At 33.3% G+C, this 20103-nt stretch overlaps 2 protein-coding genes and 2 non-coding genes across 4 annotated transcripts in view; 3 read left to right on the plus strand and 1 right to left on the minus strand.

The window, feature by feature from the left end:
- The window catches only part of LOC137930626 (uncharacterized), a 79289-nt gene extending 67413 nt beyond the window's left edge, over nt 1-11876 (plus strand). Inside the window, exons 2-9 of the mRNA XM_068773925.1 lie at nt 1435-1500; nt 1579-1717; nt 3795-3925; nt 5047-5156; nt 6536-6681; nt 8241-8448; nt 10750-10866; nt 11607-11876. Coding sequence (XP_068630026.1) covers nt 1435-1500; nt 1579-1717; nt 3795-3925; nt 5047-5156; nt 6536-6681; nt 8241-8448; nt 10750-10866; nt 11607-11724 — 1035 coding nt within the window. The 3' untranslated portion in view covers nt 11725-11876. The remainder of the gene's footprint in view (nt 1-1434; nt 1501-1578; nt 1718-3794; nt 3926-5046; nt 5157-6535; nt 6682-8240; nt 8449-10749; nt 10867-11606) is intronic.
- Nucleotides 11877-13358: 1482 nt separating this feature from the next.
- Nucleotides 13359-16999, plus strand: LOC137930309 (cytochrome P450 6B2-like). The gene is made up of 2 exons (XM_068773540.1): nt 13359-14727; nt 16827-16999. Exons 1-2 carry the CDS (start codon nt 13371-13373, stop codon nt 16997-16999), a joined length of 1530 nt encoding a protein of 509 aa, XP_068629641.1. The 5' UTR covers nt 13359-13370.
- Nucleotides 17000-18317: 1318 nt separating this feature from the next.
- On the plus strand, nt 18318-18390 carry TRNAA-AGC (transfer RNA alanine (anticodon AGC)). Its single transcript has one exon. It is a non-coding gene; the product is annotated as a tRNA-Ala (tRNA).
- A 956-nt stretch (nt 18391-19346) lies between these two features.
- Nucleotides 19347-19419, minus strand: TRNAA-AGC (transfer RNA alanine (anticodon AGC)). The gene has a single exon. It is a non-coding gene; the product is annotated as a tRNA-Ala (tRNA).
- Between the last annotated feature and the right edge of the window lie 684 nt (nt 19420-20103).

The following is a 20103-nucleotide window of genomic DNA, read 5'->3' on the forward strand; positions in this document are numbered from 1 at the left end:
AGTCCAATCGCCCGCAGTACTTCGGAGTGACTTGGAATCTTTTATGGACGGCTTCTGTCGATGCTGTGGCAGTATCTATGCTATTTCACAGCAACTAGACCTAGACCACTTGTAATTGCTATCTACAAACGCTCGAGAATTCTATTCATAGACCTAGAAAGTGCAGACCCTTCTTTTTTGGACACGAATATTCCTTATACAGTTAATTCAGGCTTGAGAAAATTTTCAAAATATACCGTTGTAAAATTGATATTAAATTTTATATTGAAGAAACCCGTTTAAATTTGGTTTTGAGTATCAAATTTCCATTTAAGCATAAAATTTCGTATATCTTATTTAAATCACACGGGATTAGTTAGGAAATTTCCTATTTTTACACATACATTTCTATGAAGCATTTTAAGTGGTCAAACACGATTTACGGTGTTTAAATTTATACGACCGGTTTTACACAGTTTATTTATTGAATATTATGTACTGTTCTAAACTCTCTATTGAAATTACATTAACGTAATTGTTGCCGACGTAGGACTGTAGATATCCATTAAGACCCGTAGGATGTGTTGCCAATTGTTATCGGATAATATTAACAAGGTTCAATCTGGGGGTAGACATTCTACGCTAAGCTTGCCGCCCAGTGATCTATATTCCAAAACTTCAACTTACCAAACCGCTAAGCACAGCCGTCTCAGCCTACCGCGAACTCCTGAAAGTTCAGCTGGACACGTGTCTGGTCCAGATGTTCATGGGACACGGAGTATTCGTTGACTACCTGCATAGGCTCAAGCTCAAGGAGTATCCTTCATGCATCTGTGACCCGTAAGTGGACTAGACCATGGTCCATATCAACCCTGGCTGTCCTGTACATTTCTGAGGTTCTGCAGAGAAGTGGTGCAGCAGATCATTGCCCGAAACAAGAGCAAGAATTAAAATAAAAAGAAAAATAAAATATTTACACCCACATTGCATCGTCCCTTCCCCAAACAAAGCAACGGAAACGAGTATTACAAAAAACTGTTGGGCTATGTCAGTAACTTTCATTTGTCCTAAAGATAAAGAAAATATAAAATTAAATATTGGAACTTTTTGCAGAATTATTTTTGATCGTTAACTTATTATTTAGGTGTTTATTATTTATTAAGGTGTTATATTTGTGGAGAAGAAGCAGGAAGAAACTCCACAACAATAACTCCGATCTCCTCATTCGTGATATACGTGGCGATACAGTTAGAGCCCATATTGGATCCGTCCATCACGGCTAGGCTAGAATAGTTTTTTCATAAAGTCATCTTTCTTTATCCTGGTCAAAGTATTTAAAAATATGACAGTGTACGACATCTGACTGCTACAATTTTGTTGTGTGTAAATGTGTTTTTTATCGTAATAATTAACAATTATGTATTAATTTATATTAACGAATTTTTTTCTTTTCAGATGGAGATCAGAAGATACAATCGTGGCAGTGCACATTTCCTCACATACTGGATATTCCTGTTACAAGTGTGTATAATTATTTTAAAATTATAAAAGTTTACAATAAATTATTCAGACGGTAATTGATTTAATTTATATTTTCAGATGTTAGGCAGTGCCCGTCGGGGTGTCGAAGGTCACGGAAGACTAATGGACCCTCCGGCGCGTAACTCCATGTGGCGTTTTGGTTTTCCAAATCCTGTGAATTATAATGACAACGAATTATTCTGCGGCGGCTATGCCGGTCAGTTTCAGACGTATTTATCTTTATCTGACCTTTTGGACCTTATAATTTAGCTTTGTCACGTTACTAAACAAGAATGTGTAAATTATAGCCCATAGGGCCCTCTCACATAGGTAAATACAAAACCAAGACGACAATGTAAATAAACGTGTATTATAAAATAATTATTTATAAAATGCGTGGCCGTTAAAAATATATTTCTCTCTCACCATCGAGTATAGCCAAAAAGAATGCCTTTTTTAACGCTCCTAGCGACATTGACATCTATTCCTTAGACAGTAGCGTCCCACATCTGAAACATTACAAAATATCATGCGTTTTACTAGGTTTTTTTTATGAAATTACCTAGTGATTCGAATTAAATCCTGGATGTATTTTAATTATAAATAAGTAATTGATCCCATCCTAATGAACTTAATGAACGCTTCCTCAACTACTCTTCGGAACAGTTTCGTAAAATCAGCTGTATGCTAACTTCTATGCTTTGTGGGCAAAAAAAAAAAGATCTTTTCTTGGTGAGAAAAATATTCCTACCAAATTTTAAAAAGCAAAGCTTTATTGTTTCAGAAATATAGTGATGAGTCAGTAAATAAGTGGATATCTATTTTAAATAGATAAATAAGTGTTTTATAGCAATTTTTCGTTATTAGAAAACATTTTCAGTAATTTTTTGTCCATTATTGATCGAACTGTTGCCTCTCAAAGCCAAAGTATACGAAAATAATGCAAAGTTTGTTGAACTCTGGCAAAGCCATTAGAGCTGTTCGCTTATTAACCCATAAATCTTTTATTTGAATTTTAAAAAAATATCTTTACTTAAGTATTTTATTTTTTATTGGTTAATAAATTTGCTATAAAGACTCGCCCAGCCGAGAACGTTCCTAAAAAATATAAATTTATTTTTGAATTTTTATCGTTATATTGACCATGTTGTCTTTCATTTGTTTTATAAGAGAATCTATGCATATATACCATAAGTTTTATTATATTTTTATTTCTATTTATAATTCTTTTTATATTATATAAGAAATTATTATCAACTATAGGTAAAGCATTATAAGTTTGTCTCGCCTGATGTTAAGGAATAACGAGGTTTATGACGCTACATGCTTGCTTAGAAGAAACCTATTCTCACTTTACGTGAAGTCTCCTAAGTTAAAGTCAGGTGCAAATAAAGATTTCGTAGCTTGTTTCATACCTTGACTTTTCGCACTATAAAAATAGTATCAAAACTCGTAATGCGGTTTAAAGATATTTCAACTATGTATGGATGTCGTGAATCCGTGCGTCTTGTTGTGTTGTGTGATGGAAGGAAGGAGATGGGGGAACTAATTGAGGTACATCCTAAGCATACTCTAGAAAATGTAGTCTATAGAACACTGAGAAACTGGTAATTTTTGGCCGATGCTGCAAGCTCTGAAGATTAGCGCTTACCATCGATATCAATGAAGTTCTAGGCTCGTCTGCGTATGGAGTTAATAGCTGGTGAGGTGATACTTCGCCGATCCATCCTACAGTTTGCTGTAGTGTTCTACATATGGCTGGACTTGTGCTAAATACTGCCTAATTTTCCCAGAACATCCATATTTTGGGCAGCTTATTTATCTTTTATATGTAATAAATGTTTGCATATACCCCAAATTTTCAACCTTGTGGGTTAAAATAAGCCTGCCACGAGCTTCTAGACACTCTATGAGTTGGCCTCGACTGGGTGGACCAACGACATAGTAAAGATCGCAGGAAGTCGCTGATGCGGCCAGTGCAAGACCGGTCATCTTGGCGATTTTTGGAGAACGCTTACGTCACGCAATAAGCGTTTATCGGATTAAAAGAAGAAGAAGTATAGCCTTTTTAATTTTTTTACACCCATAACTAATCAAACTGTATTTGAAGAGTCATATGTTTTGTATATAATATTTTAGCTACCAATCGTAATCAAATATCATAGTGAAAATGCAGGACTTGCTATAAACAAATCTTCTTTTACACTTAGAGTATAAAGATAAACATAGTTCGAAATTGTTTTTTCCATTCCCATAAATTTGTGGTGGATCGTACTGACAGCGAGTGCGTTTAGTCCAGTGGGAGCAGAACGGAGGGAAGTGCGGTGTATGCGGGGATGCAGAGCATCTTTCGGAGCCCCGGCCTCATGAGGCTGGCGGCATGTTCGGGAAGGGCATCATCACCAGGCACTACAGTGTTGGCCAGGTTAGTGCTTGTTAATATAAACTTTGCGTTGAGAAACCTTTTGGTAACCACATCACCATTGGATATTGCCACGTATTTCTGTTTACCTTATATAGCTTTAACAGCTTTTTTGAACGAGTTTTTGAATTTCAAGGCACGGAAATCCGGAATTAGTTAAGTGAAAAACTATAACATAGCTCAGATGGTAGAGAACTTACTTAGCATACAAGAGGTACCGGGATCGACATTTTAAGCTTTCTTTTTGAGAGACCGAAGTGACTTGGTTCTATCAACCTTCATAGCTTTTACAGTGTAAGAAAGGGACTAATATATAGCTACTTTCCTAATATATATTTGTCCCTGCGGAAGCAATTAGCGGAAGTAGCTATATAATAGTCCCTTTCTTACTTAAGATGGACTTTCGCAAAGTAACGCCTGAATCTATTAGACGTTTACAGTGTCTTAAGAGTTATTGATTTCAAGATTCTCAGATCGGAAATGCAATTATTTAAAAAGAAGTTTATTTAGTTTGATGACGCGATATTATGTTGGACTTTGTATTTTAAAAACTTCTCCGGTTCTGTTAAGATAACAATTCTCTCTTAGTAAAAAAACTTATCACGTATTTTAGAAATACTTTCCAATGTAAAGAATATCAATATAAGCTTTCCCTAGAGTTTTCCAGTGGACTTTTTGAAAGCGACCTTCATCCATCGTCATCTGACGAACTTAACAAGGTTGTCTATTAACCATGTGGGAGGAGGTTCTATATAGCGCTTCTCGGTCCCCCACTCTAAGACTTTAAAGCTCCAGCGGCTATCTGTTCTGCTCGTTATTTGACCTACCCATTGCCATTTCTAGTTGGATATTCGCCGGGCTATCTCTGTAATTGTCGGTCGTTTAAGAATGTTTTTTTTCGATCTCCTAGAAATTTCTAGCATAACTCGTTCACCTACTATGTTACTAATAAGTCGCTTCAACGCCGTAAATCATCACCGGCTACGCAAAATATTTTTCTCTACGCATATTATAGACATTATATTACTATAATATTTATTACTAATACCATAATATATAAATTAATTTTTTAGTAGGATGCTTTAATGTCACTATTTAAAAACAATGTTAAATCTTATTTCCAGGAAATAGAAATTGAAATCGAGCTGACTGCCAATCACCTCGGCGCGTTCATAATGAAACTTTGTCCTAACAACAATCCTAAACAAGAAGCCACGCAAGAATGTTTTGACAGGTGAAAATTTATTTATAAATTTAATATAATATATTTATTTACTTTAAGTGTTATTGAATTATGACTATGATTTATATTAGATGAATTAAGGATGTATATTTTACGTTTTGAAATGTTAACGGTATTAGTCTAGGTATTAAGGCGCGCAGAAATTTATTGATAAAGAAAAAATGTAAAACATTCTAGAAAGTTCTTCAAAGATGGGTATTTGATACATCGATATACACGTTCCACAAAGAAGCTCTAACATGTTTGCTTGATAAAGCTAAATAAAAAATATATAATTATTGCTTTGTACAATACTAATGACATGCCCCGGCGTCCACTCTAAAACCTCTGCAGTCACTGCAAACCACTTCACCCGGTTATCCATCAGAGTGAGGTGGTTCCAAGAAAACATCGACCTCCACAGTGACCTAGACCTCCCAACAGTTCAGGAGTTCTTCTAAGCCTACTAAAAGACCTACTTTCTACTCTCATAGCGAGCACAACTCTAAACTACTCGCACCTCCCTCAGGACCTCTGTAAGGCGTCCTAAAGACGTTCTCACAGATGCCATTGCAGGGTTTCCACAACCAAGTTACCTCACGCTCATTCCCTCCGCATCAACAAACACACACATCCACAGAATTTTCTGTTCCGTGAACTCATGCCAGTAGAAGCTGCGAAAGCTTTAGAGATAGTAGCATTATATTTATCATAAACAATACAAAATACTAATGACGTTGATGTTGTTACTTTTTACATGGATGATTTTAAATCTTAAAACCGTCTTATTTGTCTTCTTACCTTTAACATAAAAAACAATTCAGGAATTCTTTTCCATTTAGATCATGTTTTGACAGGTAAAACGCCAATGACTGTAGAACTTTTAATACCTGCTTGGTTTCGGTTGAAGTTGATGGCTATTAGCCCGGGGGCTTTCGAAGCTTCATCGGAACTGGATTCACGGAGCGGAATGCTCTGTGAACTTAAAAATAAAACAGTAGCTGGGAAGATGCTTTCCAGTTGTTCGATGACGTTCGCACGTAGTAAACCGCTCTACCTGAGTAGAGTTGTGTTGATGTTGTATATATGGGACTTGGATGTTAGCGTGGACCACAGATAAGCCAAGGATGAATCCGAATCCAAACTGAGTTCGACCTGGCTGTGAACTTTTAATAGAATTGTGCTATTTAGTTCAGCTTATTTAATGGCTAGGAAAATTGTGACATTCTGTACATGGTCAGTGACACGTCATGAAAGTTTGAAATAAAAAAAATATTAAGTATTTATTATCTGTGAAACAACTGTTTTGATCTTTCGGCCTAATATATTCTAGCTTACACACGAACCCAGGGGTTTCTCTATTTTGATTTTAATTTCTTGTTAATTTTCAGATACCCTTTGTATATATCAGGCACACGCGAAGACAGATTCCTGATCCCTTTGGATACGGCCAAGAAGGACATATTCCGGTACCGAGTGCGGTTACCACCCTACGTTACCTGCACTCAATGTGTATTGCAGTGGACTTATTATACTGGTAAGACTTTAGCGCACATAGCGTGCATCATTAGATCGAAAATTCTTGCTATAGGTCCGAACAAAGATCCCTTTACCATTAATAAATATATTGTAATTCAGAAGTTTATCCTGCAATTTTTTTAAACATTAAAGTCTTACTGGCTTCTAAAATAGACTTGACGATTTCAATAACAACATCAATATGTTATTTAATAACAGAATCTAATTTAGAATTACCACCTGTGTTTTTTCTTGAAATTCTCTTATCATATAATTTATTCAAAAAGTTCGTTAAGCATAAAGTAAAGAAAAAATGGCTGCGTGTATTACTTATGTATGTATGCGCGTGAGAAATTATACTTATTTGCCATAATTAAAATATAGTTTTTATATGCATAACTAATTGCAATGAAATAATACTAGGCTGGTAAAGGATTGTCAACACAATGAATAAAGTTCAGTTTAAATTTGAAAAATGTAATAATAAATATTTATTTCCTTTCAATGGAAGAATCAGAAAAAGTAGCTTATTTAAAACAAGTATTTTCTTCATTTTTAATATCTATTATAGGGTATTTAGTATTTTTAAAGATGGTAAATAAATTCAATAATGATTTCAAACATTGAACTTAAGTTTTCAATTTTTTAAAATTATTTTCTTAATAACATAATCACTTTTCATTTTTATCATATATTTATTTTATAATCAATCTAGTATTTAATATTGTAATTTGAGGTTCGATCTTAATTTTATTGCAAATATTTTGATTAAAATTAATTCATTATTTTGTAAATATTACATAACCAATAATAAATAAGTATCATTTATAATATTTGGTATAAATTGTATTAAATAATAATATTTTCATAGGTATATATAAAGTTCGAACCAGGCAGTTATAACCTAGTGCCGTTTTCCTAAGAAAAATCAAATAAGATCGTGAAAAATTTAAATAATATGTCATTTTTGGTACCGTCTTTATTCCATCGTAGTCATTAAGTTTATATATACTACTATCTCTTTTATGACTCAAGAACAACAGGAGGTACAGCTCCCGCACTGAGCGAGAGCTGAAAACCAGGCCAAAAAGACCTGGTTCTGCAGCAAGCGTGTTAGTTGACGCTAAAATTAATCAAAATATTTAATTTCAATCACTATTAAATATAATTTATTAGTACATATATTACACATATATAATTCGCATTGGTATGATACTAAATCTCTTGACCTGTTACTTTCGTGTTACAATGATGAGCGCGTATTTAAAATTTCACCTATATTATTTTTCCACAACGCGCCTAAAGAGGTATAATTTCAAAAAATCTACATAAGTACTTTCGATATTTTAAATGATTAAACACACTTGTGAATGTTATCTCTGTGCAAAGCACGTTATTAAAAACGATCACAAAAAAAACTGTTTTGGATTTTTATGGTTTTACTCTTGGTCTTACTCTTCCATGATTTACTAGTCACCATAGTGTAGATCAGTGTAGCCAAGGTTGCAAATTAAGCTATATAATAGATTCAAACCTGAATTGAATTCGAATTTATTGATAAATATATGTATTAAATAGGCAACATGTGGGGTATATGCCCTAACGGAACGGAAGCCGTTGGTTGTGGCCGTTCTGAGACGTTCAGAAACTGCGCTGATGTGAGTGTCATCACAAGCACGGGAGGACTTCCGCCTGCCTTCGCTGGAGATCTCAGGAGGGATAATCCATTCCTCCTTTACTACAGGGACTTCTATATGCCGCAGAATGTATTCCCCCTGGTGGTCAGGTAAGGTGGAATAATTTTAAGATCAGTTTTAATGTTTTAAAAGTTATGTTAACATCTTTGGTACATTTTCATGTCTGCGAACAAACATGATCAATTAAAATAATTTTAACTTTAGTCTTTTATATCATATTTTACAATTACTTATCCAATTTACGAAATTCGAAAAACTTTGATATCAACTTTATTATTAATTTAAAACTTAGAGTATAAGGTGTAAAAAAATGTCAACTTTGTTTGTTTGCAGTCTTCATTAATGAAAATCTTGTCATATGCGTGTCGTATATAAAACGTCTGTACATTATTTTTAAATGTTTATTATATATGGTAACCCTGTGTTTTAAATTAAGTGTTTTAATATATATATATATATATATGTTTTAATATACACGTTATATATATGATATTTACGCTTAACATTTCAGAAATTTACGAAAGGATTACAAAAAGGCATCAATACGTGTTATTAGGTAAAACGAATGTGTTTGAATGTGTTAAACATACAGATATGCGTATAAGTGAATAACCAGCACTGTAAAATATGATAAATTTTCTTTCAGCAATGATATTGACGGTTCCGTCGAAGAGGAATTTATAGGTCCGCCCGTAATTAGGTACATTTCAGATTATTCGGTGTATGGCCACCCGCGTGGTGTTGGAAGGAATTAAAACAGGCGTCGATCTTGAATGCTGACTCTTAAAGTGTAATAAATTACATCTATCGTGTAAAGTTTTTGTTTACTTTCCATTGTGTGTTCGTATCAAACCCGCGGGTACAAAACCATTGCGGCCCCGTTAAGGCTTGATATCAGCGCACCCTATGCGTTCAAGATCCGCGCCTGTCAATACGTATTTAGCGGAATGACTGTACATTACTGTGAATAAATCCTGCATCCGTTAGCACTCACAGATGCACCGTGTATGCAATGTATATGTGACTAACATTGTTTGTACCTTTGTAAATTGTCCCACTCACACTACGTGTACAGCTTTGTTGTTTATTTGTATTAACATGTGTATAAATGTGTAAATATATACATCTAAACTACTAAACCGATTTTATAAGAGACAGTTTCAATTAGCCAATATAATAGCGAACTATATTGGAAAATTGGTAGTTTTGTGGTTAAAGAATGTACAATTCTTGACGACATTTTCTGGTCTTAAATACGTTAATAGATTTTACTTTTAGAAAGATTGATTATAGAAATATTTTTAAGGCATTATTTTATTCATTATTTAAATTTTGATTTGTTGATACTATATTCGTTGATGTGATGCCATTAAAGGAAGCTTTCTAAAGCGGTTCTGTAGTAAACCCACTAAGTACACAGTAACGAAACGTGAATATATAATATTGGTGAACGCAACGTAACGCTAGACTCGGTCATGTGTTCTTGAATTTTATCTAAAATTTTCTTGTCGTGGGGAAGACTTTAAGAAGTGAGCATTCATTCAGATCTTTCGTTCATATATCATGTGAAATCTTTACATGTTGTCGGACCATTGAACAAATTTCCGTTTAAAGATAGATAGAATTACAAAGACAGTGGTATTTAGAATATAGATCGCGGATACCATCAATTTATGTAGACTTTTTGAAACGTAACGTCGTGAATACCTGTGAACGGTGTATTAGTCGGTGTTATGAAACTTCGTAGGGCAGACAGCATATGTTTACAATAAATATAAAATTTAATTCACATTTGTCTATTTTCACAGGGCCCATAGGGTGTGATAGTGGGCAACTGTAACAACTGTAGGAATTAATAGTGAAATATATATATATATATTTATATCATTGTATTTTTTTCAGTTTTCAAAGAGATCAAATATAACGACGTAATAGATATTCTTTTAATATTTACTATTAAATCGTAAACATTTCTAAGTTTTACTCATTTAATCGACTTTCATTAGTATATCTCTGCACCGTCCAAATCGTGAACTGGTAGAGTATGGTTTCGACATTAAGTTCGCTGTTAAATTTTGTATGACATGTGTATAAATAATAGTTTTATATGAAATAAGATCGGCCAAAGATCTAATACGTCGGGGGCCGCCCAATGCGCACCTCCTGGAGCTTTTACAACCTCACAAACGAGCAGAAAGTGAAAATTCCAATAGAGCACTTGTAAATCCAATCAATATAAGAATGGGAAAATTGTAAAATAAACGACATGTTTTAATTTTTATATAGAAAATCGGTTATGGTAATCTATACTCCTTTTGTATAATAACAGACTTTCTAATAAACAGTATTTAATTAAAATTATACTAATACATTTATGCAACATTTTACAGAGATCAAGTATGCGTGCCATCGGATAGGTATCGGGTAATACCGGGTATGCAAAGTTGGTGTCAAACCAACTGTCTTCGGTACCCTCCTAACTGTCCGGAAACACTTTGTCACTGCCCGTAAGTTCGTCTAGTTTTATTACAAAAACCACATAGATGTTTTCCTACATGAATCAAAAATGTTATTTTTAATTTATTGTAATGGTTTTTAAAATACAACATTGTTGTTTTTATTTTATGGTGCGTAAATTGATATTTTTTCAACAAGAAAAAAGACGACATTATTGGCCATCTGGATAAATAGGATTTTCAATATTAATGCCACAAACAATGAGTTATAGCACTTAGGATTTATTTATCCTCAAATTTAAGACATAAAGAAAATTGTATTTTTATTTCATAAGAATCTTCAAAGTATAAGAAGTTGTCACTTATGGTGTCACCAAGGAAAACGGATATAATTTTTTATTGTATTCATTCAAAGGGTCAGTTATAATTTTTGTCGTTGGAATTAAATGAAACGCAGACTGTGTAAAAAGAAGTTAGGCATTTAGATATCATGAAAATTGATGAATTTGTATCGATTTTAGAAAAGGTGATTGACCATTTCTTCACCATAAAAAAGATAAGTCATGATCTCCGATCAAACAGTTATAGCAAATTGTGTTAGGTGACGTATGAAGTGTCTTGTAATATTAAATTTCAACTTCTACCAATTTAACATCTTCCTCCAAATTCTGGAGGACGCTTAGTACCTTCAACAACAACGTAGCCTGAATCAATGATTCCTTTACGTTTGTAAATATAGGATATATTTTCATGTTCATAACTACAAAGAATATTTGATATTTTTATTGCAGGCAAGTTTGCGAAGCTATAGGTGAACTGGAAGGTCGTGAGGGCGCTGATGTGTACTGCATGGATCTCTGCATTGTCTACCCTCCTCGCTGCCCCAAGAACAGGTGTCGCTGCTACTAGAAAAAAAAAATTCTACAACTTGCTACATCATCGCTATCAAATAAATTTCTGTTAGATTCAGTTTTGAAGATTCCGATATTTTGATTATTACAAGTTTACTGCTATTTGACTTCAAATATTATAAGGTTGTACATTAAATATTAATACAATTACCGAAGGTTTTCAATAACTAAGTTATCAATAACTTAGTTATCACATGTAGCAGATATTGACAACGACGATATGCAGCGGCAAAACAAAAAAAAAAATAATTGTTTTATTCCAACGAATGGATTAGTAATTTGGAAGTATAAAATATAAAATTTTAACGTGTTACGGATAATGTGATCATGGTTTTAAATTGTTACATTGATCAATTTTTATGTACAAATATACTAACAATTTTATTTCTGCATCTTCGTCTAATGCTGTACGCATTTGGCTTCACATTATCTGTAACGTGTATTTATTATATTGTATTAAATATTAAGATATCAGAAAATTAAATTAAAATATGTAAATTTATAATACACTTAATATACGTAAATCTCTGTGCGGAATGCACAAAACTTTAAAATTGATTTTATTTCTATATATAATTTTATAAAAAGTTACCATATAAAACGTTTTAAATAATATAAAAACATTAATTTGTGTTCAATTGCAAAATTCTCTAAAATTTCTCAGTTTTTGTAAATAATTCAACAATTTTTATATTCGATTAAGTTTTACAAAAAAAAATTCAATAACAATCCCAAAAACGTACATTTATTTTTATCTTTGTACATTTGTATATATTATTTTTATCTGTTTAAATTTATTTTTTAGTTAAAACGTCATACTCAATGAAAATACATTATAAGTACAACCTGTTTGCCATTATTAAAGTAAACGGTGCCACATTTTGTATTTTTTAAACATTTGTAAAATAAATAATTATTTTCAGTGTGTTTAAATAATTATTTTCAGTGTGTTTATCTAAAATCGCGTATTCAATTCTCGGGATAAAATCTTAAAAAATTCACACTTTTTGCATTAATTATATAGGATAGCCACTGTTCAGAAACAATGAACCGCCTGCCAGGCGTGGTAATTATAGTATATCCACAATAGATACGTTAGGAAGAGGTACATGCATTGTATTAAGTTTCTATGGGTTGGCGATGGCGACTTGTGACATCTATGTCGTTAGTAATAATAGCTTTAGTACAATTTTAAAATTACTTATGTAAATTATACTACTGTTATAATTTCATCATCCTCCCCTATTGCATCTAGAATCTTCCGACGATCTTAACAAAGTCGTGTCTCCACTGTGTGAGCGCACATTTTACGCTGCGCTCCACTACAGAACCCTGAAGCCTGAAGTAGCCGTCTGTTTGCTTACTAGAGCTTAATTTTTTTATCTTTTATTATTTCAAAGGAACAATATTCGATAATAGTTTTGGTATGAGTCTATTAAGCAGATACAGATAACGCAGTTCGCGACAGTAATTTTTTTTCATTATTTAATGTTTACTTAAGTGTTACACTTATGAGTCCAAGTGTTATTGAAACGTGGAAAAATTGCAGTTTATTATCAAAAGTCAGTCGCAGTTGTTTTCTTGTATACAGATAAACATAAATAAAGAATTCTACAGTTTTCGAAAATTATATTTGTGTTCAATATGCTTATTTATATTCTTATCATTGTGATAATTATTTTTTATATTTATTCAAAGAATTACATGTACTGGTCCATTAGAAATGTAAAGCATGATATACCAGTACCTCTGTTCGGAAATCGCCTTACGAAGATAATAAAAATGCAAACTAGTACGGAGTTATATAGAAATATATATACCAAATATCCCAGTGAAAAATTCGTTGGTCATTATCGTGGTTCATCGCCGGAGCTGATAATCAGAGACCCCGAGATCGTTAAGCATATTTTAAATCGAGATTTCCTGAATTTCTACGTACGGCATCAATGTGATCCAAAATATGAACCACTAATGAAGAATTTATTCGTGATCAATGGCAATTCTTGGAAGCTACTGCGACAAAGTTTAACTTCAGTTTTCACGGGTAGTAAGTTGCGAAATATTTTCCCTTTTCTACTTAACTGCGCAGAAAGAATGCAAAATGTCGGTAGCGCTTTGGCTAATTCCGGCGAAGTGGTAGACGCTTATATTTTAATAGAAAAATTCATTGTAGAATTCATCGAAGTATTCGCATTTGGAATTGAATTGGATACCACTAATCATGTACATTCGCTTTTTCTTAAACTTGGCAAAAAGATTTTTCACAGATCGAAGTTGCAAACATTTCTGAAGACTATAGAGGAGATATTTCCAGGTTTTGGATATTTCTATATATCGTATAAGGTAAACGATGTTGTGAGAGAATCTATTGTACAGATAAGGAGAAACATTCGAATGCAACGCGAATTAAAGTCAGGCATTCGCAATGATTTTATGGACTTACTAACGGAGATGGAAAAACTAGGAAAGATTTCTGGAGATGCTTTTATTAATAAAAGTGAAGATGTCGCCCCTAAAATAGCAGAATTGGAAATAGATGAACTGTGTATCGCTGCCCAGGTCTACATATTCTTTGCAGCCGGTTATGAAACATCTACGACAGCTACCAGCTATACGCTACATTTACTAGCTTATCACCCAGAAGTACAGAGAAAGGTCCAGAACGAAATAGATCGGGTTTTATTAAAGTATGACAAACTGTGCTACGGTGCCATATCAGAACTTATTTATCTGAAGCAAACAGTAAAGGAATCTCTCAGAATCCTACCTCCCGGTGGTTACGTCAGTAGAGTTTGTACTAAAGAATACACTTTACCGGGAACGGATGTGACAATCGACCCAGGAGTGAAGATTATCATACCAATCCAAGCATTTCACATGGATGAGAAATACTATGATAATCCTGACGAATTTAAGCCAGAAAGATTCGAATCGGACGCAGTGAAACAACGTCATAATTATGTTTATTTACCCTTCGGCGATGGTCCTAGGAAATGTATAGGTAATGTTTTATTTAATATAGAAACACTGCACACTAATTTGCAGGTTTACGTTAAACTGTCATTGCTTTATACCTTTCTTTCGTTTATTATACCGTTCTTTTCGTCATACCTTTATCTACGCCAATGCAATATGACTTGTTAGAAGTTGTATTTCAACTTTAGTTGTGCATATGTTGCATTGACGTTGATGGTCACACAGGTAATAAAAAAGCATCATAATAAGCAAAGTCATCTCTCTTATTGATAATATTTGTAAAGGTGATGAAATGGTTCAGTTGGAAATATTGCAATGTTATGTAGGGAAAAGTGTATTTCATAAAATAAACGCATTATACGACTCATGGCTTTGTAACATAAAAAAAGATTGTTTAAACAGGTGTCCGTTATTAATACTTTGTTGTAACCTAAAGTCAGAATATTGGTCGCCACTACCAACTATAGAGCTGTGTTAAAAGAAAACATAAGTAAGTTGTTAAAAAGATTAATTTAAATCATATTTTTTTGTGAAAGTATTATCATGGGAAATATTGGATCAGTGAAAAAAAATGACATTTGTTTGAAAGCATGCAATTTTTTTTGAAAAGGTAGGAAATTGTGCTGAGGGGCATTTGTTTTAAAAAAAAATCATCCCAAGTAAAGACTCGCCGGAACCAAATGCATTTTTTAGGCATCTCTACCTAAAGCGATGGCCATTGAAACCTGGACTAGTTCGCAGGGGACACTAGTGCGCCTTTGTTAATTATTATTTTCTATTTATCTGTGGTAGTACAACTAGAATATGCAACAAAAATTAAATATTTAATGGAATCAGGCGTTACTTTGCCGAAGTCCATCCTAAGTAAGAAAAGGACCAATATTTAGCCACTTCCGCACATGCAGTGGTAGTCGTGCAAAGTTCACCACCCGCCAGCCCGCTGATAAATGCGCATGCGGCAAACAATGCGAATTACACAACTACCACCGTTAAATCACTCAACCTGTTTCACCCTTTCACGGGGCATATTCAGGAGTTATGTTACGACCGGTTAGTGCCAAACACAGAGTAACAAATTAAAGCAAACACAGAGTAACAAGTAAAAATTTAAATATATAGGATTAAAAACAATCAAACCAACAACACGAAGTTAAATAATGCATATAGTAAGTACATACCATGAGGTAAACAAAGGTCGTACACAAGTATAACGTTTGCATTTTGTTTCACGTTATACATGTTTTGTAAATATACAAAACAATATGTAACAATGTTCACCTTCTGTCATAAAATCCATACGTCTGCTTAGTCTAATAGCTATATACATACATATAATACTGTGATCAAAAAGAGAGATGAAATTATTTATCAAAACAAAAGAACATCATCTCCGTTCGATAAAACGCACTGTTAGTAAATAACACTTTTTAGAGTTCTTTAAACAGTCAGAATAGTCTTTTTCCACCTTCAAGACGTTCGTTGATTCGGTTTTTATTTCCTTAATCATGTCAAAACGTCAAATTGGAATTTTGATTGTTTGCTGAATAGCCGAAGTAGCACGGAGCCACATTAGAAAAATACAGTTGTCGCGGATCGATATGAACAGAGTTTTTGATTCTTTTTTTTTCCAATAAAATGAGTGATTTTAGCACCAATGGACAAACAGTCGCTTGAAAAAAATTATATATTTAAAAAAATATCTATATTTCTTAAGTTCTGCACATAGTATGTAATTGGAATACAAAATTTCTTACTAATGACTAGAATTGTGGCAGATATACCTGCCACAGTGGAACGTAACTAAAAATATTTTAGTAAAAGAGAAGAACCAACTAATGATTAATAAATAACTATATTTTACGATTCATTGTATTAGCTTTATAAGGCTTCTACGGTTGAGATGCCCTAATCCACCTCCCGGACTTGTGCAGCATGGTGACGGAAATTCAAACTTTTATGCTAAGGCATGCTGATCTCCTCATGACGATTCATTTATTTATTGTATTTATACTAGTATATTTATAAAGAGTAATGTTATATAATAATTCTTATAAAACGTGTCACCGAACACCGGACAAACATATTTTAATATTTTTTAATAGTTAACATTAATTTTATTTCTAGCTGCGCGATTAGCTCTAATGCAGTCAATGGCCGCTATCACAGCTCTTTTGCAAAAGTTCTCAGTAAAGCCGGCCCCGACGTCCATCCGAAATCCTCGCATCAAACGCACTTCATACGTCGTGCAATCAATTGAAGGTGGCCTTCCTCTAATATTGACGCCGAGAAATTTATAATACATAGATTATAAAAATAAATTAAATATTTGTCATTTTAAAATCTTTTTTTTTTATTTTTCGATCGCGGGTGCCTGGACAGAATGCTGGTGACGTTTATTCTGAACCTCTTTATACAAAAGGCTCCCCTGATCGAAGGCCGTTCCTTCTATTACATTATTTAATTTGGGGTTTAAAATGAATGTTTTTTTTCTGTAAATGTCTTAATATTTAACTGCCTACAAATTTAGTCTCATAGGTTGAGTAGAAAATACTGCTCCCATGGCATCTTAGCATTGATTTAATTCAGCCAGTTCCATTGAAACGAACAGCATGATGCGATATTCGCATCTTTCATATTTTTAGTCAAACTACATGTCCGGTATTTTGCAAACGATGTCTTTTTTCACCTTTTCTAAGTATTGACGATAAGATACTATCCATACAATATTTTAAAAGCTGGATTTTTTCATCACCATCATTTCAGATGTCCACAGCTGGAAATAGGTTTTCTACAGAGATTACCAATAGGATCGATTAGAATAGACTTTCATGTAGCATCTTTCGAAGCCCTTAATAAAGTCATTTGTCCATCTTGTAAGTGGATACCCTGCTCTGCGCCTGTCGATCAGTGGTCATCTGTGACCGAGAAGATGTTTCGAAGCATTATAGCCTTCCTACTGCCATTTCACATTGCCGATTTGCTGGGCTATGGCGGTTACTCTAGTTCATCTAAAAATCTATTCATTTGTGATTCGATCTCGTAAAGACATTTCTTGCATCTCCAGTTAGAATTTTAAATAAATGCTTTTATAGGAATATCATATGAGAATTCTATAAGAAAATTTGAAGTAGAACATAAAATAAAATGTATAAAAATGTAATATCATAATATATGTGGCGAGGAATGGAAGGCGATGCATACAAGGTATGTAAACAAAAGGATGAAAGAAAATATTAAAGAGGTAGAAGGTAGAATGGGAGACATTGTGACGAATGATATAAGAAAAATAAATAAAACTTAGTGAAATCAAAGTGCCTGTCCCAAAAAATGATAGTGGATGGAGAGGTCTTCAAATAACAGGAGCCCTTTCCATAGCTCGTTGATTATCTGTGAGCTTGCCAATGGTACCTAGAGTGTAAACGTATTCTTTCTACAACATAAATCATCGCTGGAAACATACATTGGTTATAACGCATTCCTGAGCATTGTTATATAGTACGTTATGTTTATATTGCGTGAAACAAAAGTAAACTCATTTTTATACAACATTCTATAATTTGTACATTCAATAGGTATGTATATCATACAGTTATTGTTTTTTAAATGTTTACACAAGGGGGCGTAGCTCAGATGGTAGAGCGCTCGCTTAGCATGCGAGAGGTACCGGGATCGATACCCGGCGCCTCCAATCTGTATTTATTTTTATAGCAGGTAAACTTTTTTAAAAGTCATTGTGAAGAAAGCCATAAGATCCAAATGTCACATAGCTTTGTTCTGAACGGACTGAGATCCCTCACAGAATCGCAAATATAGTGAGGGAATGGATTAGATTAAAGATGGATGGGCAATGGAAGCAGAGATCCTCATGGTCATCACTGTTTTGAAAGCACCCAACTAAGAAGGAGAATGCATTATGGAGTCTGGCCTAACGTTTCATCGTCAGGATTATCACGCAACTATCAGCTATTTTTATGATGATTCCCATACAGAAAGAAAAATCACGAAGAAAAGCAGATACCTGTCCTTAGCTGTCAAATATTTGGCGACAAACAAAACCTAGAGTCGCGAATAGGTGTATCAGAAAAACTGCAATTCAAAACACAGTAAATACTTTTATTCCACTTTTAATACTCTTATAGGCCAACTATCATAGTTTCCACTAGACAACTTATTTCGATGGTTATCGAAAGAGTGACCGAGCTACGGACTTAATAATCAAAACGCTGTTTTTTGTTGCCATTTAAGAAAAATAAACTAACTACCTTTTATAAAATTATTGCAGGTGCAGAAAAAATCTATATGTATGTAAATATCATCACATTTTTACTTGTCTTGCAGTGTACGAACTAGTAAACTGAGAAAGTTAGTAAGGCGCGACTGCTTGTTAAGTCTTATGACATGATGTTATATAAATATTTTACTTTTTTTTCTTTTCGACTGCAACAGACCAGTAACTCTTGATAGTATGAAGTGTAGCGAGATAGCTACATGAGATTTAAGACACCATTAAATTTTTATTCCTGTAAATTATTGGTATAATTCACTATAATAACATTTGTAATTTTAATTACTCAACCAACAGTTAACAAAATATTTATTTTATATGTAGATTATATAAACCATTTAAACAAAAAGATATACCATTGGAGGCGCCGGGTATCGATCCCGGTACCTCTCGCATGCTAAGCGAGCGCTCTACCATCTGAGCTACGCCCCCGAATGAAAACACTTTGATAAAAATCAGTCTAGTACCAACCATATAATGTACAATTTACGCAAAGTTGTACAAGAGCACGTTTACTTTCACATTACGTGATCTAAATACAACTCACGATATGTCAAACTAAACAAATTTTTTCCGCTGCATATTTTACAGTTTAGAAAAAAATTGAGGAACGATTCCTTAGTTGATCGCTTTTCACGATTTTCACATTATCTGGATCACTATCATCGACACTGCCGATAAACAATAGGTTGAATACGCTTAATGTCTTTGCCTCCAAAGGAGTAAAGAAGGATTATAATAGCGGGAACATTTCAAAACTATTTAGGTTAGTTTAAAATATTTATTATCTTTAATTATTTACAAGGGTAATTGTTCTTTCTATTAAAATGCTACGGAAGAAAAAGAAAAAACCTTGTGATAAAAAGAAAATTGAACTGGTAATAGTAAATAAGTTTTTATTGCTTTTTTGCTATAATTTCAATTAAAAATATTACATTAATATATTGATTCAAGCATATAAAAATTCAATAAAATGTTGTCATAGAAAATTATTTCATTCGTACATTATTAAAGACAATACTTTATAAAAAACGTTTTCGCGCCAGAAATGACGCAACGATTAATAAAATCCATAAGTATTTATTTTTAAATTGTAAGATAAGACCAACGTTCTAT

The sequence above is a fragment of the Battus philenor genome, unplaced genomic scaffold, assembly GCF_028537555.1.
Source record: "Battus philenor isolate CCGP_79_NKW_IND1 unplaced genomic scaffold, ilBatPhil1.0.hap1 SCAF_6, whole genome shotgun sequence".
In the NCBI taxonomy this organism is placed as follows: domain Eukaryota; kingdom Metazoa; phylum Arthropoda; class Insecta; order Lepidoptera; family Papilionidae; genus Battus; species Battus philenor.

Coding starts and splice junctions, on each gene's coding strand:
- LOC137930309 (XM_068773540.1), top strand. CDS start 13,371: ATGCTTATTTATATTCTTATCATTGTGATAATTATTTTTTATATTTAT. Junction 14,728..16,826: donor TGGTCCTAGGAAATGTATAG/GTAATGTTTTAT, acceptor TTTTATTTCTAG/CTGCGCGATTAGCTCTAATG.